The sequence below is a fragment of the Hippopotamus amphibius genome, chromosome 1 (genome assembly GCF_030028045.1).
Source record: "Hippopotamus amphibius kiboko isolate mHipAmp2 chromosome 1, mHipAmp2.hap2, whole genome shotgun sequence".
Classification (NCBI taxonomy): Eukaryota; Metazoa; Chordata; class Mammalia; order Artiodactyla; family Hippopotamidae; genus Hippopotamus; species Hippopotamus amphibius.
Window position 1 is genome coordinate 238,727,098 of NC_080186.1, and position 17,749 is coordinate 238,744,846.

General features: G+C 40.6%; 1 protein-coding gene across 1 annotated transcript; it reads right to left on the bottom strand.

The window, feature by feature from the left end:
* Positions 1 to 9,284: 9,284 nt before the first annotated feature.
* Positions 9,285 to 15,327, bottom strand: MRPS30 (mitochondrial ribosomal protein S30). The gene is made up of 5 exons (XM_057743772.1): positions 14,613 to 15,327; positions 13,601 to 13,746; positions 12,795 to 12,900; positions 11,643 to 11,819; positions 9,285 to 9,688 (listed from the first exon to the last, which is right to left on the bottom strand). The coding sequence occupies exons 1-5, from the start codon at positions 15,310 to 15,312 to the stop codon at positions 9,399 to 9,401; spliced, it is 1,419 nt and encodes a 472-aa protein (XP_057599755.1). The 5' UTR covers positions 15,313 to 15,327; the 3' UTR covers positions 9,285 to 9,398.
* Between the last annotated feature and the right edge of the window lie 2,422 nt (positions 15,328 to 17,749).

The window sequence follows — 17,749 nt, forward strand, 5'->3', positions numbered from 1 at the left end:
ACATTACTTGCATTTTAAATCCAATGGCAGTTCCTGTACATGATTTTAAAAACAAATCATCTCATAACCATAACTTTCTTCTAAACGTGAAGCGCCAAAAACAACCTACACTTATGCCCAAACTATTATAAAAATTTCAAAAGCCAATTTCAAGCATCAAAAGTTATTTACAAAAATTTGCAAAGTGAAATGCAGAATTCTGTAGGATGACAAAGAATGTGAAATGTAATCAAGACCTGAGAGAGAATTCACTATTTTTACATAGAGGGAAAAAAACAAACATATTGAGAATTGGCGCTTAATTTTGTATTAAGGATGACATCCAGATAATTTAAAGCAGGCTAATTATGAGACTACTCTTAAAGTTATGTAATCTTATAAGCTATATTTAATGAAGAAATAAGCTTATTTGGATAGTAACTATTGCTGAATCTTAGTCTACAGTGTGCTTATTACACACCAAGAGAGTGACCATGTCTGCACATTTACAATATTATTACCTATAATTCTCACCCTTTGTGGAGCTTCTTAGTAGTCCGTTTTTTATTTTGTATTATTGTCGTTTGTCTTACAATTTTTTTTTAAACCAAACTTTGGAATACTAAGGCCTTTTGTGGGAAATTAAACCTTGTCCAATCAAATATTGGCCAACGTCAACATTGTACACCTGTGGGTCTTTAATTTCTATCCTCAATATTCTCTGTAGCAAATTTTCCCCTTTTATTTTCTTTTTCTTTTTTCCTGCCTCTATCCAAAATGATTTTTCCAATTTCTACAATAGTAAATGAATAATTAAAAAATTATCGTGCCTAACATATTTTGTGTGAATTAACCTTACTTCACATTTAATTTAAGCATTATCTGAAATGGGCTAGAATTTAATGTACACTGCAATATGCGTGGCAATTAACTTGACTGGTCTATTAAAATACCTCAGGAAAAAAATCTAAGGTCTTTGCACATAATAACTAAGTTTTCAGTTTATAGGGACCAACTATTTAGAGTAAGTTAAATATATGTATGAAACACGTGAATTTTATTGAATACACTGTTCTTAAATAACAGATGTACTCAAATGCTTTTCCAAATACAATTTCACAATAAAGTTGTTTATGAAGGAGTGCAATCTGACAGAAGATGATGGTTCCATATTAGAGTCCATTCAAGAAAAACTACTTTAATTAAAATGCATTTTTTATTATAAAAATAATATATATTTTCTGGGAAATTTATAAAAGTGAAAAATTAGCAGAAAAGTCACCCTGATTTTAATCACTCAGACCTACTCAGTTACAATGGTGATGTTAACAGTTCAGATATGAAACATAAAACTGAAATCAAACTGCAGTTTTGAATGTGCTTATAAATATATTTAAATCCATGAAACTTGGTAAGATCATCTGAGGAAAGATGGTGGATAAAAAAAGATGAAGTCTGGAGCAGAATCCTGAGGTATACCAATATTTAAAGAAAGATTAGAGGAAGAACAGCAAAGCAGAATGTGAAAGAATGGTCAAAGAGATAGGAGGAAAATGGAGTATGTTTCACGGAAGGCAATAAAAGACACAGCTTCAAGAAGGAAGGGTGCGGAGAAAACCATAATTCAAAAACGTACACACACTCCAATGTTCATTGCAGCACTATTTACAACAGCCAGGACATGGAAGCAACCTAAATGCCCATCGACAGATGAATGGATAAAGAAGATGTGGCACATATATACAATGGAATATTAATCAGCCATAAAAAGGGATGAAATTGAGCTATTTGTAGTGGGGTAGATGGACCTAAAGTCTGTCACACAGAGTGAAGTAAGCCAGAAAGAGAAAAACAAATACCGTATGCTACCACATATATATGGAATCTAGAAAAATAGTACTGATGAACCTAGTGGCAGGGTAGGAACAGAGATGCAGATGTAGAGAACGGACTTGAGGAAACCAGGGGTAGGGGAAGCTGGGACGTAGTGAGAGAGTAGCATCAACATATACACACTACCAAATGTAAAACAGAGAGCTAGTGGGAAGCTACTACAGAGCACAGGGAGACCAGGCTGACGCTTTGTGAAGATCTAAAGGGGTGGGATAGGGAGGTTGGGAGGGAGGCTCACGAGCGAGGGGATATGGGGATATGTGTATACATGTGGCTCTTTCACTTTACTGTACAGCAGAAACTGACACAATACTGTAAAGCAATTATACTCCAATAAAGATTAAAAAAGAAAAAAAGGGTGGTCATCCACGCCAAATGTGACAAAGGTACTGAGTGAAGTCAAGTCAGAGAACTGTGCAGTGATGTTACTACGTGCAGTTTCAGAGGAACCCAAGACAGACTGGACCTACAGACATCATGAGACTCAACTAGAAAATTCCCGATTTAATGAGCTAATTAAATGGGCCTCTTACAAAATAAATACATAGCAATCAATAGCAGCTATTACAAAGCCATTTTTGAAGCTATAAAGAATATAATTGAAACAAAAAATTCATTCACAATTACATAAAAGTCTAGACATAAATATGAAATGTGTGGAAATCTTCATAAAGAAAACTGTAACTTTGCTGAGATATAAATAGTGCAAAGAAATGAGATACAGCTGGTTTCAAACTACTAGAAAGATTGACTACCTTAAGTTCATTAATTCACATCTATTCAACAAACTTCTGAATGCTTACTTGTGAGATTCGAGGCACCTAAAATGAATCATGAACAAGACACGTGAAGGTCAAAGCTGGCAGTCTTACCTGACTTCAGTGGGAACATCAGGTGTTGTTCACCATTAAACAGAAATTGGGGGTTGACTAACATAAAACATGTATTAAAATATCCCTCTATTGATACTCATTTTTCTTTGCTTTTTTAACCAAGAATTTTATCAAAAGCCTTTTTTCCTTTGAACTACTGATGTTCGCTATTAGCACATTTCCTAACATTAAACCGGTACTAAATTTCCGTGATTAACTCAACCCTATTAGGATGAATTTCTTAATTACTGTTGATTTCAGTATGTGGCATTTTATTTGGAATCTCTGCATTTATATAGAAATGTGCATTTAACCTATATGCTTTTAGAAATTTTTTAAAAAATTGGGGTGAGTTAATAAGATGAATTGGGTAGACTCCAAACTCTACATTTGTTTCATGGAAATTTTAAAGAATTCACAGATAAACTGTACTGCTCTGGACCCTTGTCGGAAGGTATCTTAGAAATATTTTCAATTTCTTTTATGGTCCATTTAAGTTTTCTATCTTTACTTAATCATTTTGTTTATATTTCTCAGGGGAAAATGTCCAAATTAATTTGTTACATATAGTATTTCTTAACTAGAGTCTCCACCAAGTATATTACTTCCCCTTTTCCAATTCTAAATGTTTTCTTTTTTCCTCTTGATTAGATTTGCTAGAATATTAACTCTTTTACTGACATGGGAGGGGCTAGGATAAAGAACCAGTTATTGCATCCACTAGTCAAGTCTGTTTTCTCTTCCAATTCATTATCTTCTACATTTATATTTTCTTCTTCTGATTTTCTTTAGTTTTAACTTTAACTCTTCTAGCAAATACAGATTTTATCTTCTTACTTTACATAAACACATAATATTATAAATTAGCCACTAAGTACACTAGTGGCATCAAATGTAAGACTGTAAAAAGCAAAAGATATGATGCTCTCCAGAGTTCTGAGATTAGTGAAAATTTCTTGGAACTTCATATTTTATTTTTTAAAATGTATGTGGCTTTTTGCATTCTACTGCATGTGTTTTAATACAAAAAGTTTTTTTTAATACAAAAATAGTTTTTCAAAAATAGCAAAGTTGGTTGAGAACTGCAAAAGGAAGATAATGTTTATTCAGTGATTCTCTCCTACAGCACCTTCATGTATCCCTAGGAGTAAATGTATTCAGAATAACTCTGGCTATATCCCACTGGCTTTTATAGGCAGGATAAGTATTTTAGTCTAAAGTTTTACTTATGCTAATACAATGCTTTCTTGGTCAAAGCATAGGTAAGGTACAACTGTCCAGATCATATAAAAATACATTTGACAGAAATGAAAAGGCAAGTAAGATAACTAGTTCTCATTTTCAGATTGTGATATAGCTCTGGGAGTGTCTGATTTATACTGAATATTCTGTGCAGGCAATAGCCATTTAGGAATATACTTTTATTTTCAAATGATTAGGTGTTTCTGGTTTAAAACTGTATTAACATTTCCTGGATATACTGTGATGTGGATAGAGTCATGACTTATATGATTCCTGCTTTTAAGAATTTCATGACATTTTCTCTGGTCTAATAAATGATTTTGTATATATGGTCCATCACGTTTTAAAAGATCTATTCTGTTCATAAGATACCAAATTTTATTAAGTCACCTTTACTAATTACTCTTTTTAGTTACTCCAACTTTTTAAGATTAAGATTTAACATTTCATACGATTACAGTTTATAACATAAAATGACTTTTTAACACCAGATTTTTTTTTTTTTGCCTTGAACTGTTTCAAATTATAGGTACTAACTCTGTTTTATGTCTACTTTTGCCTAATACGACTTTGGGTACTCACTACATTTATTCACTCTGATTTCTCCATGCATTGGTTCCTCTATTAAATCATGTGCTAATCAACTGCAATACAATTTTAATGAATTTATAAGAGGGGTGCTTAACATTTTGTCAATTGTCCTAAGCAATCTTTATCTTGACTAGTCTCAATTTCTTCTGCTGTAATGGTTCTCCCATGGCTACATTGTTTCCTAAGGTTCAGTGTTATCTGTAGATGTGACACCAATTAGTCTGTTTCTTAGTAAATAATTTTTTCCTCCAAATGCTTTAGACCACACCCAACTTGGGTAAACCAAGTTACCACCTACTTCTCAGGTAAATCCTGAACTTTTCACCTTCATTCACAGAGAGATCCACTTACTCCCCTCTGTTTTTGGCAAATGCCATCTATCAAGAGCTAATTCAAATGCTACTTGCTCCAAGGCACACTCCTAGGATTCATCAGTCAGAAGGAACATTTCCTTTATCTAAATTTACACCACTGATATACTGCTGTAGCACTGACTCCATCTACAGCTTATTACTGGAGAGTATCTACCATAGGCTCTGGAGTCAGACGGCCTGGGCTCAAATCCTAATCCTGCCACTTTCTCATTGCGTGACCTGCAATAAGTTGTTGGGCTCTCTGTGCTCTGTTAACTCATCCGCAAAATGAGAACAACAGTACCTAGCTCACAAAATGGTTGTGATGATTAAATGACATGTATCTACAGGTGTGTGTGTGATACATGTGTTCCCCGCCATTTACAATGAGAAAAGTTGTTGTAAAAGAATGAAGGTGCCACCATAGAGGAAAAGTATGCAAAGGATGCGACAATTAAATACCATCTGTTTAGTAAAAGAAAGCATTTCAACTGAACCCTAGATATTTTAATGACACAATATTTTTAAAGCACTTTCATATACACTAGCTCATTTCATCCTTAGACAAATTTGTGAGATTATTTTGTTTTATGGAAGCAGAAATCAAGAATGGTAACTCAAAATGCCAAGGGTCAGTTAGAAAGTGAGAGGCCAGATTAAGAGATATCATTTGATTTGGAGCTTGATATTCTTGTTTCCTCTATACTGCATTATTCCATAACAAGGATGAATGAGGATGCAACAGACAGGTTGGAATAAACAGGACCAGGGGTAGAAAACAGTATTCCAAGTTTTGGAAGCAGCTTAAAGAAAACAATGGTGGAAGAAAACTACTTGAGCTAATCAATGAATTCGGTAAAGTTGAAGGATACAAAATTAACACACATGAATCTCTTGCATTTCTATACACTAACAATGAAAGATCAGAAAGAGAAATTAAGGAAACAATCCCATTCACCACTGCAATAGAAAGATTAAAATACCTAGGAATAAACCTAACCAAGGAGGTAAAAGACCTGTACTCAGAAAACTGTAAGACACTCATGAAAGAAATCAAAGATGACACAAACAGATGGAGGGACATACCATGTTCCCGGACTGGAAGAATCAGCATTGTGAAAATGACTATAATACCAAAGCAATTTATAGATTCAATGCAATCCCCATCAAATTACCAATGGCATTTTTCACAGAACTAGAACAAGAAATTTTACGATTTGTATGGAAACACAAAAGACCCCGAATAGCCAAAGCAATCTTGAGAAGGAAAGACAGAGTTGATGGAATCAGGCTTCCTGACTTCAGACTATACTACAAGGCTACAGTGATCAAGACAGTATGGTACTGGCACAAAAACAGAAATACAGACCAATGGAACAGGATAGAAAGCCCAGAGATAAACTATGGTCAACTAATCTATGACAAAGGAACCAAGGATACACAATGGAGAAAAGGCAGCCTCTTCAATAAGTGGTACTGGGAAAACTGGACAGCTACATGGAAAAGAATGAAATTAGAACACTGCCTAACACCAAATAGATTAAAGACCTAAACGTAAGGCCAGACACTATAAAACTCCTAGAGGAAAACATAGGAAGAACACTCTTTGATGTAAATAATAGCAAGATCTTTTCTGATCCACCACCTAGAGTAATGGAAATAAAAACAAAAATAAATAAGTGGGACCTAATGAAATGTAAAAGCTTCTGCACAGCAAAGGAAACTGTAAGCAAGACGAAAAGACAACCCTCAGAATGGGAGAAAAAATTTGCAAACGAACCAACAAAGGACTAATTTCCAAAATATATAAACAGTTCATCCAGCTCAATATAGAAAAAAAGCAAGCAACCCAATCAAAAAATGGGCAGAAGACCTAAATAGGCATTTCTCCAAAGATGACATACGGATGGCCAAGAGGCACATGAAAAGCTGCTCAACATCACTAATTATTAGAGAAATGCAAATCCAAACGACAATGAGGTATCACCTCACATTGATCAGAATGGGCATCATCAGAAAATCTACAAACGGTAAATGCTGGAGAGGATGTGGAAAAAAGGGAACACTTGCACTGTTGGTGGGAATGTAAATTGATACAGCCACTATGGAGAACAGTATGGAGGTTCCTTGAAAAACTAAAAATAGAGTTACCATATGACCCAGCAATCCCACTGCTGGGCTTATACCCAGAGAACACCATAATTCAAAAAGACACATGCACTCCAATGTTCACTGCAGCACTATTTACAATAGCCAGGATATGGAAGCTACCTAAATGTCCATCAACAGGTGAATGGATAAAAAAGATGTGGTCATTATATACAATGGAATATTACTCAGCTGTAAAAAGCAATGAAACTGGGACATTTGTAGAGACATGGATGGACCTGGAGACTGTCATACAGAGTGAAGTGAGTCAGAAAGAGAAAAACAAATACTGTATATTAACACATATATGCGGAATGTAGAAAAATGGTACAAATCAACTGGTCTGCAAGGCGGAAACAGAGACACAGATGTAGAGAACAAACACATGGACACCAAGTGGGGAAAGGGCGGAGGATTGGGAGGAATGAATTGGGAGACTGGGATACCAAACTGTATGCTCTAAATATACGCAGTTTATTGTATGTTAACTGTATCTCAATACAAGTTCTTAAAAAAAAAAAAGAAAACAATGTGGAGTGAAATTACACGGCATACTGCGAAAAATGAAAGTAAGGATGGAATACTTAGCACAATGCCTTACAAAGTCGGCACTGGGCTGAACTGAATTACAACTTTCAAATAGTATTCCTTCAGTTTAGCAATCATTTGCAGTAAATAATCCCTTCTAGCTGAGGCATCTATTCCATAATAACTGTGACTTCTGTCTTGAAAGAGTCTGAGGAAGGGAAGGAAGGAAGAAAAGAAAGAAGAAAAAACAGCATTTGTCATTAACAGTAAATAATGGATTATTTTAAATATTCACAATAGGAGGTTAGATAAAACAAGTGTTAGCATGGTTAGACAAAGGTAATTAGGGGAATTCCCTGGTGGTCCCTTGGTTAGGGCTCTGTACTTCCACGGCAGGGGGCACAGGTTTGATCCCTGGTCAGGGAACTAATATTCCACATGCGGCACAGCACGGCAAAAAAAAAAAAACCCCAACAACAAAGGTAATTATTTTTTCTAACTAAAAATGAAACAATTTGAATGAACCTGAATTCTCAACAAGATTAGCAATTTTACTGACTGACAACTGATTCTGAAACATATCAAACCTAGTTTCCCAATCTTTGGGGTAGAACAAATCAAACTAGCAGAAATATATTAATGTTACTTCTAAGCACTAAAGAACCTCAGTTGCATATAATTCATCAGTTGTATTATTAATCATCTGTGAAACCTTATTAAAGTCACTTTAACTCCTCTGTGCCAGTTTTCTATACGTACAAAATATTGTTCATGTTTTGATGGGGTTTGGGTAGGGTTCTGAAACTCTATGTTATTATAAAAAATTAAAAAGAAAAAATATGACAAAACATATAAATACTCTCAAGCACTGAATTATTGTCTTTATATTACTTTTAAAACCACAGAAAACTGAGCAGGACCTGCGGGGCCTTCTAGGGTACAGAACCCCCATATCCCCTGCCTCCTGTTTATAGAAAAGCTTTAGCCTCCAAGGCCTTCCCTGAGCTCCACACAGCAAATTTAGTCAGAGAAATGAGACAATGCAGAAACAAGGGAAAACAGTCAAGCAAGACAAAATAATAGTTTGGCCAATAAAACAAAGTCAAAAGATCTTCACTTCCTCCTTGAGGGCTACAGGTAATGTTCTGAGGCATACCCTTCAGCTGTTTTACAGATACTAAAACCCTCACCAGGTAGATAAAGTTACCCATATGCACATAACCACAAGCACACAGACCTCATCCAGGTTGGAACCAGAAGGCTGATAATGCTGACTCCCAAAATGCCACCTGGTTACCTCGCCACCAATCAAAAGACTATCCACAAACTGATCAGGCACCCTGCTTCCCCCTTCCCTAGCATAAAAGCTACAATTCTACCCCGAATTAAAATCATTCTTGAGGACGTGTGTCTGCCATCTTCTCAGCTTGCTGGCTTTCCAAATGAAGTCATTTTTCCTTGCCCCAGCACCTTGTCTCTCAAACCACTGGCCAGTCATGCAGCCAGTGGTATGAGCTCACACACACAAACAACACCAGGCACTGAAGACTGCTCAGTTAGCCCCATCAGTTAGTCACATATAAATAAAATTATTTTTAATCAACATATTGTATCTAAAATTAAATCTTTTAGTGATGAATTTTGAGCAGAATGAAGAGTCTAATCACAGGTTAATATTTGTCTCAAAATCAACGCATTTAATATTTGACAGACGTCTCATTATCAAAATTCCTTTTATTATTCATTCAGTGAAATATAAGTATTCCCAAAGTTCTGAATCAAATGTTTTTTCTTAGTCTACCAACAGCTGTGACATGTCTTCTTTTGGTCTATTCAGCAGAAAGTGAACTATCTGAAGTAAAACATCATCGTTAAAACCTTTCACATCATTATCTTCGATGGTTTCATAAAGAGGCTCACTGTGTGTCCCCCAACATATATTTTTACGAGGGTTATTTTGATCAGCTTGTGCAGTCAGGGCCAAAGTGTTTAACTGGTAGCAGAAAAAGGAGAAGTATTTTCCATCTGTGATCACACCCTGGGAGACAAAAGGTCGCGTAACATCGGCTTCGCTCCAGAATCCTGTAGAAGAAAGTTATGCTGAAACTTACATATAGAATATGTTTTACCAAAACAAAACACACACGTTAGAGGATACAAAATACCTCCTAAAACCTAGATACTTTACCTACCAAATTCCTAAAGATCTCAAAGTTTTCCCTATCTTCTCCATTCTAATCCTATATTCTGCATCAAGAACGATTTCCTTCTTTCTAGTACCCTCAAAGTTCATGAGGTACCTTTTCAACAACTTTGGATTTCAAGCGCTTTCAACCTTAACTCACTTCACCTAAGAACAGCAGCAAGTTCCATCTATGCAGCTCTCTCCTACAGTTGCTACTACACACATCATTCCTCACCAGCCTCAAATACATTCAAGTTTTCCTTATACCAGCAGTATCTACCACGCAATAACCATTACAGCCATTTACTTCACTAAAATCTACCAAATAAATGCCTCTCAGAAAAAAACTTGGCTTTCTAAGAACTTCAACCACGTAGTTATTAGATGAATTCTATGTCTTAATTCATAATTCAAAATTGGCTTTATGAGTTGCTTTCATTTTGCCTACTGTACTTTATGTCATCATAAGGTTCCAGGATATCTTAATACCTTTACTATTCAAGTTTTAGGCTGCTTCTTGTTCCAGGCTAACTGGCTTTAATACTTTTAAATCCAACTGCCAGGGTCAAGCAGTAACTCATAAATTTTGCCACACATATTTTATATCTGCTTTAATGAAGACAGCCAATAGCATTATTAAAATACAGAATTATACTGTAAAAAGACACACTTTCTCTTTTATGAATAAACAATGCCATTCTAATATTTTCAAGAAAGTTTCCTTTCTTTTTCTGATTCTGTCTACTCCTATTCCTACTTTACCCATTTATTTCTATTATAAAAACAGAAGTCAACAATTGTGAGTATAAGGCTAAAAATATACATATAAAGGAAAAAGGTGAGCCTTTCAACAATTAAATCTGTATTAAAATTTCTCCCAGATGCTTTAGGAATAATCTAGGCATACATTATATTACTTCCATTTTCGTAGCAAAATCCAAATGCTTCACAATGGGCTGGTTCTAAAGTCCTCCGTGACATGCCTCCAGCTTCCTCTATCTCCTTCCCAATCCCTTTCTTCATTCTCCCCCTCCCTTTCTTCATCAGCCTTCCTTAAACACTTTAAGTCCTTGCTACCTCAGTTACCTGCCACTCCTTTTGCCTGGAAGTGTCCTTCCCCCAAGTTTGTGCATAGGCAGCTCACCATTCAGGTCTCTGTTCAAATGTCATTTTTCAGAGCCTTCCCCTGAATTAACTCTGTTTAAATAGATTCTGCCCCCCTCCTCATTTATACCTGCACCCTATAAATCATCCTACCCCTCATCTCGTATATTTCTCTCCAGAGTTTCACCACTAGCTAAAAATACTACACCTTTATTGTCTTTTACTTCCTTAGTGTACTATAAGCTCTAGGAGAGCAGAATCTGTATCTCTCACTCAACACCATATCTCCAAGCCCAACAGCGCCTGGTACGTAAAAACCATAAGCCACTAACTGAATGAACAGTCTCCAAATCCGCACCCTAGACGTGGCCTTCAAAGAAATAACTGTGCTTTAATCTAAAATTTAATCCATGAAAGCATTTCATTTTCTAGTTTCAGAAACCTGCTATCATTTACAGAGCTGACTCGGTTAGCTGGTCTTTGAAATGCTTGAGAACATCATCAGAAAAAAATACATTCACGCAAAAATGGTCAAAGTAAAAGATCAGAGTAACTATCGAAGTGCCACTTAGAACTACAAACGTAAGATATTTAATGATGGATTTTAAAACAACTGCACTTTGTGCCAATGCAAAAGTTTTCAAAATGTGAAGATTCAGCCTACATTTTAACCCACAGAAAACAATTTGATCTATTAAATTCTTACAATGTCTCCCAATAACAATAATGCCATAGAGCTAGCTGTACCTTGATACATAGCCTGCGCTCCCGTCCAAGCGAAAAGGCTCGCGATCGCATTAGCTCTATAGACAACTTCTACCTGATCGGCACAGTTTTGTTTCAAAAGCCTTTCCCTTTTTAACTTATCAGGTAGCAGATGAAACTGGGTATGTCCATAACATTGTGGATCTGCTGTCTTTGTGCCTGAAGAGCAAAATAAAAACATTTCAGATGAAACGCACAAGTAGAACATCTGGAGCACATGTCCTCAGTATTCGCTTCAAACCCACCCATCATCTCCTCTAGTCATTATGTGGTCAGCATTCAAAATACACAAATGGAAAGCTTGGCTTACTATTTATTTTTTATTGATTATAAAATAATTTCACCCAAAAGTACAACTTACTAGCTATCATCAAGCTCACTCTGACATAGGATAGGTCTAAAGAACACAATAAAGTTCATTTAAAATTCCCGATTACTGCAGTTTTCTCAAACTCCTCGGTCATCATCAGGAGCTTTCTTATTCTCATAACACCACACCACCAAAGGACACAAACACTTCATGACTTTAAAAACATCCTTTACAACGCTGACATTCTTGATTTTAGTGGTAAAGTCTTCTCACCCAAAAGTTGCCCATAACTCACTCCTAAGACCACAGTGACTGAGAAGGGACTGATAAAACAGCTCTGGAGGACCAGCAGAAAGCTGCTTTCTTAAAAATCTCTCTCGATCAGCTAGGAATTAATGAACAAAGATAAAACAGCCAAAGTATAAGCTGCATGAGGGCAGAGACCACGCCTTATTAATTTTTACATCCCTGATGGTTACCGCAGTGTGTGGCACAAATAATAGGTTTTTGTTAAAAAAAGCCAATGACTACCTCAAATTCAGGTCTATACTTGTTTACTTTTGAAAACAGATTATTTTTCTATGTAAATAATAAATCAACAGAGCCTAATAACTATTTTTTAAAGTTAAATACTGTTCATTCAGCAGAAATAAGTAAAATTTTAAATGGTAAGCTGAAAGAATATTTTCCTTCCAATTTTCATGCATACTGCAATCTGAGATGATGAGTCACCTTGCTCATGGACTCTCTGAACCTCTTGGTCATCAAGAATTATGCAAATTTGCACAGGACACAGAACTCATTTGTTAAAAGAGGAAACTTACCAATAAATATGGTATTTTCATATTGCCGTTTGAATAACGGAAGTTTGTCTGGCTTACAATTCATAACAGGGACTTCTACGGGTACAGAATAATCCAGCGGCACAAACTGCAAGAAAAAGTCGTAAGTGAGTTCACAGCACCACTAGCATACATTTTACTCACACTCTTAATAGATTTAAAAATCTTAAAAATAAAATGTTTTTACAAAATGATTTAACACTACAATCTAAGGATGGGCCAAATCCAGCCAGCCACCTGCTTTTCCAAAAAAAGTTTTCTTGGCACGTAGTCATGCCAATTCATTTACATAGGGCACGCAGCTGCTTTTCCACGATAAGAACTGAGACTGCAACAAAGGCTTACGGCCCCCAAAGCTTCAATCTGGACCTTTGTACCAATCTCTGACATGGACACACAGACAACACTCAAAATATACTTGTTTTCTCCACAAGAACTGTTTACATGCAAAATGACCATTAGAGCTGTAAGAGTGCGTTGATTTATAATTAGGTAGGGTAGTTTGCTGTAAATTGCAATCATAAACTATTTTTACATTAAAAAAAAGACGCGTATGGTCCTAAAAACTGAGGCCTCAGCCCCACTTAAAACGATTATTTGACCTCTGCAGAATATATATACTACAGGAACTTAAAAAACTGAAAAAGAATTTCAGATGAGATGCATTCCCAATGCACTGAAAGAAAAGGGTTCCATGCATAACTCTTTATCCTACGCAGTCCATCATCTAGCCTGCTATGACACGTCCTCCTCGACCCGCAACAGAAACGTCTGCAATACCTCCTTACCTCGGGGAGCTGTCTGGATATTCGAATCTGGTTGTGTGGTGTATCATTTATTTGGTATCGCAAAGCATCCACTCGGCCTTTCCGATGGCCACCAGGAATAATTTCTTCCCCACGTACCCAGTAGAAGTGAACCGGACGTTTACGATCTGTTAAAAAACATTCAAAACAATCTCCTCTGACAGTTCACGTCCATGCCGTTATCGTAAGAACACCACGCTCCGCACCACAGAGCTCGAGCGCGACGGCGCTCACTGAAAATACACCAAAAACGCCTCTCTGATGCAGGACACAGCGTCCGGATTGGGGGGTCACCGGCGTCCACGGCCACCGCTTACGGCCCCGCCTCTGCTGCCTGCCTGGGCCGCACGGCGCTGCGCGGCGTCGCCAAGGGCCCCTCCGGCCAGGACACGCAGGAAAGGGGACCCACGGCAGCAGCGCTCCCCGGAGCCCCGAGCTCAACCTTCGCGAGCCCCGTCACAGGCGCCCTCGCCTCCCTCAGGCGGAGGACGGCCGCCCTTCCCAGGCCGCCCAGCGCGCGCGAGGCCCGCGAGGCCGCGTCGCTCCCGCCCGGGCGGCCGCCGCCCCACAGACGTCTATCAAGAGGCCTCGGGGCGGCGGAGGGAAACCAGGGAGCCCGTCGGGACGCCGCCTCCGGCAGCGGGGCCGCCTCCGCGGCGAGCCGCCCGCGCCCGCGCGTGAGCGCAGAGCAGCGGTCCCGGCGGCGGGGGCTCCTCCGCGGGGCGCCCTTCAGGCCCCTGCGCCCGGCTCGGCCGGGCGTCCTGCCATGAGGCGCTGCCGCCGGCTGCGAGGTGGCCGCGAGGCCGACACCCGGCCGCCGCGAGACCGGCACAGGGCCGGGCCCGCGCCGCCCCGGCTCTCGGCAGCTCCGGGAGCGGGCAGCCTGTCCCCGCGCTCCTCCCGAAACCCGGGGGACCGAGGCCCGCGCGGGCGCGCGCACGGGCTCCGGGCCCCGCCTCCCGCCCCGCCCCCCGCGCGGCGGGCCCGGGCTCACCGAGCGCCGCGGCGGCCAGCGCCGGGCTGTGCGCGCCCAGCAGGCCCGCCAGCGAGCCCACCAGCCGGTCCAGGCCCGCGGCGGCGGCGGCGGCGGCGGGCTCGCGCGGGCGGCGGCGCCGGAAGGCGTGCTCCTGCAGCAGGCAGTCGCGGGCGGCGGCGCGCAAGGGCGCCAGGGCCACGGCCGGCGGGGGCGCGGCGGGCGGCGGCAGGCCCGCCAGGAAGGCGGTCTTGGTGAGGCTCTGGTACCAGCGGTCGGCGTGGCGCGCGCCGGTCTGCGGCGGCACCACGTACTTGGGGAACTGCAGCTTGGTGAGCACGCGCAGCTTCTCGTCCACCGACGCGGCCGCGTGCACCGCCGCCTGCCACCGCGCCACGCGCCGCCGCCGCGCCGCCTCGCTGTCGGCGGTCAGGGACGGCGCCACCGGCGGGTAGGCGGCCACGGGGGCCGCCGAGGGGCCGGGGCCGGCCGCTTCGGGGGGTCTGAGGGCGGCCCCCGTCGCGGCGTGCCGCCACGGCCCGCGCCCGCCGAGCGCCAGCCGCCCGCCGCCGGCCGCCGCCATGTTGGGTTGCGCGCCCAGACCCCGAGGCCGGCCTCGGCGCCCGCGCCCGCCTCCTCGCCCTCGGCACCAATCGGAAGGCGGGGTCTCCGCCGGGCCCGGGCGGGGCGCCTCTCGGGGGCTGGAGGAGCCTGACGTCATTCACGCTGTAGCCAATCGGGTAGCGCCGGCGGCTGCGTCCGTGGAGACCGCAGGGTTTGCGGGCGAGAGGGAGCGCGCCTGCGCAGACGGCTCTCCGCGGGCGCGGCGGGAAGCCGGGGACGTTTAAAGAGGAGGTGCTGCGTGTTCGGGACCAGGGCGGACGTTTTGCCGGAAATCCTTTAGGGGTGTTCTGCACCCGGATCGCTAGCTCTCGGCTGCATTTACTGGTTTCATTTATGGATGGCACATCACGTTTCCATTTTAGTTCCTGGGGTGGACACCTGTTGTTGAACATACTGTTTCAACATAGTTTTTGATACGTTTGTGTAAATGATCCAAGCATCGCTCACAGACGGCCGCTGCTAATGTTGGGGAAAATAATTCCATATGTATCTCTGTGCTAGTTGATGTATCATGTGTTCAACGATGTAATTTGCAAGAAGAGGAATATACTTTTACTTGGATTTAACTTTAAAAGAGGGAAATAAAAACCACCAGAGTAAAACTTTGCTTTGTATTAAAACCGATGATGATTTCAGCGTGAGTTGGTTCGTGCTCATCTGTGAGCTGCTTGAAGTAGGGACTAGTTCAGTTTCGCTCCTCAGTGGTACTTACCAAATGTCTGCTGAAAAAACTCATCTAAATCACCAAAAATATAAGCTCGTTTCAGGTGATCTAATTTATTGACTCACATTCCTACCATCATTAGGAGCTGGAATGTTTATTTGAATTTATTGCAATAATTCTTGAGGGTATTGAACACCAAACATTTTGTTGCTGAAAAGAAATTATAACTTAAGTATTAAGCTGTAACTGATGATGCAGTCTAACTGTAAAGCTGCAAGTGTATTAAACTGACATTTAGAAACAGATACCACAAATTCATTATTTTTTTTATTAAGTCATTAATTTTTGAGCAAAGTCTCAAAGGAAGTGAGGAGTGAATGATGACCGTACTGAGAGAAGAGAATTCTGGCAGAAGGAACAGCTGGTGCAGAGGCCCTGAGATGGGAGCACGCCTGGTGGGTTCAAGCACAAGAGAGGAGGCCAGTGTGGTTGAAGGAAGTGATGGATGGGGAGAGCAGTAGGAAATGGGATTGGGAAGGCAAGAAACCAGAACTTATAGGTTCCTAAAGGCAATTTCTAGGATTGTTAGGACTCAACTAATATTCAGAGGAGTAAGAAGCCCATGGAGGGTTCCACTGAGAGGGATGGCATGGTGTCACTTAGGTTTTAAAAGAATTACTCTATGTGTTAGGCAGTTTAAGCTTCCTGATACCATAGACTGGGTGGCTTTAACAACAGACATTTATTTTCTTTTAGTTCTAAAGGCTGGAAGTCCAAGATGAGGGTGCCAGCATGGTTGGGTTCTGGTGCGAGCTCTCTTCCTGGATGAAGTCAGCTCCCTACCTGCTGTGTCCTCAGGTGCTGAAGACTGAGTTCTCCCGTGTCTCTTACCTTAAGGAGAGAGGCCTATTAGATTAGTGTCCTAACCTTATGACCATATTTACATAATCTTAATTACTTCTGTAAAGGCTCTGTCTTCAAATACAGTCACATTGGAGGTTAGAGCTTAAACATACGAATTTTAGACACAATTCAGTCCATAACATTCTGGCAGATTTGGAAATAGATTGTGGAGAGTCAAATTTGGAAGCAGAGAAACCAATTAGAAGACAATTTGCCGTATTTCAGGCAAAAGCTCATTGTGGCTTGAAGAGGCAATAAGCCGTGAAGATAGTGAACGTGATTATGGATCCTGAATTGATTGTAGGTGTCAGAAAGTATCTAAGATTTTGAGTCTGAGCGGTGGAATGAGAGGAGAAGGCCAATGGACAAGAAATGCATTTTTCCTTTATTCTTTCATCTTTTTTTTTTTTTTTTGGAAGGGGAGAGGGCAGCAGGAGAGAGGGTTAAGATTTGGGAAAGGAAGTAGGAGAATCTGTGAAACATGTATTTATCTATTTACATATGTTTATTTAGTTGGCATTCTCCTAGAAGAAAATGGATATTAAGATCTTCGCTATTAAGGTTGCCACTGGTCTTAGATTTCAAGTATTATAGTTAAAAGCTATGACATTCTCCAATGGCTTTCTGAAACCTCTGCACTTGATTCATTCAACAAATATGTATCACGTCACTACTATACACCACCACCTTTCTAGGTGCATAGTATACAGCAGTGAAGTAAAGGTCTTCATAGAGCTTACATGTTAGAAGGTGAAATCTAACCAAATTTGTCACATATACATGTTCTGTGCTAGATGGTGATAGGAGCCAAGAAGAAAAATAAAGCAGGGAAGAAGACTTTATGAGGTTTAAGGGTTGAGTAGAGTGATTTAAATAGAGTGAGCAGAGGACTCCTGGAGAAGGTGACCCTTGGATAACATCTGAAGGAGATGAAAGATAGAGCCATGTGGCTATCTGGGGGAAAAAC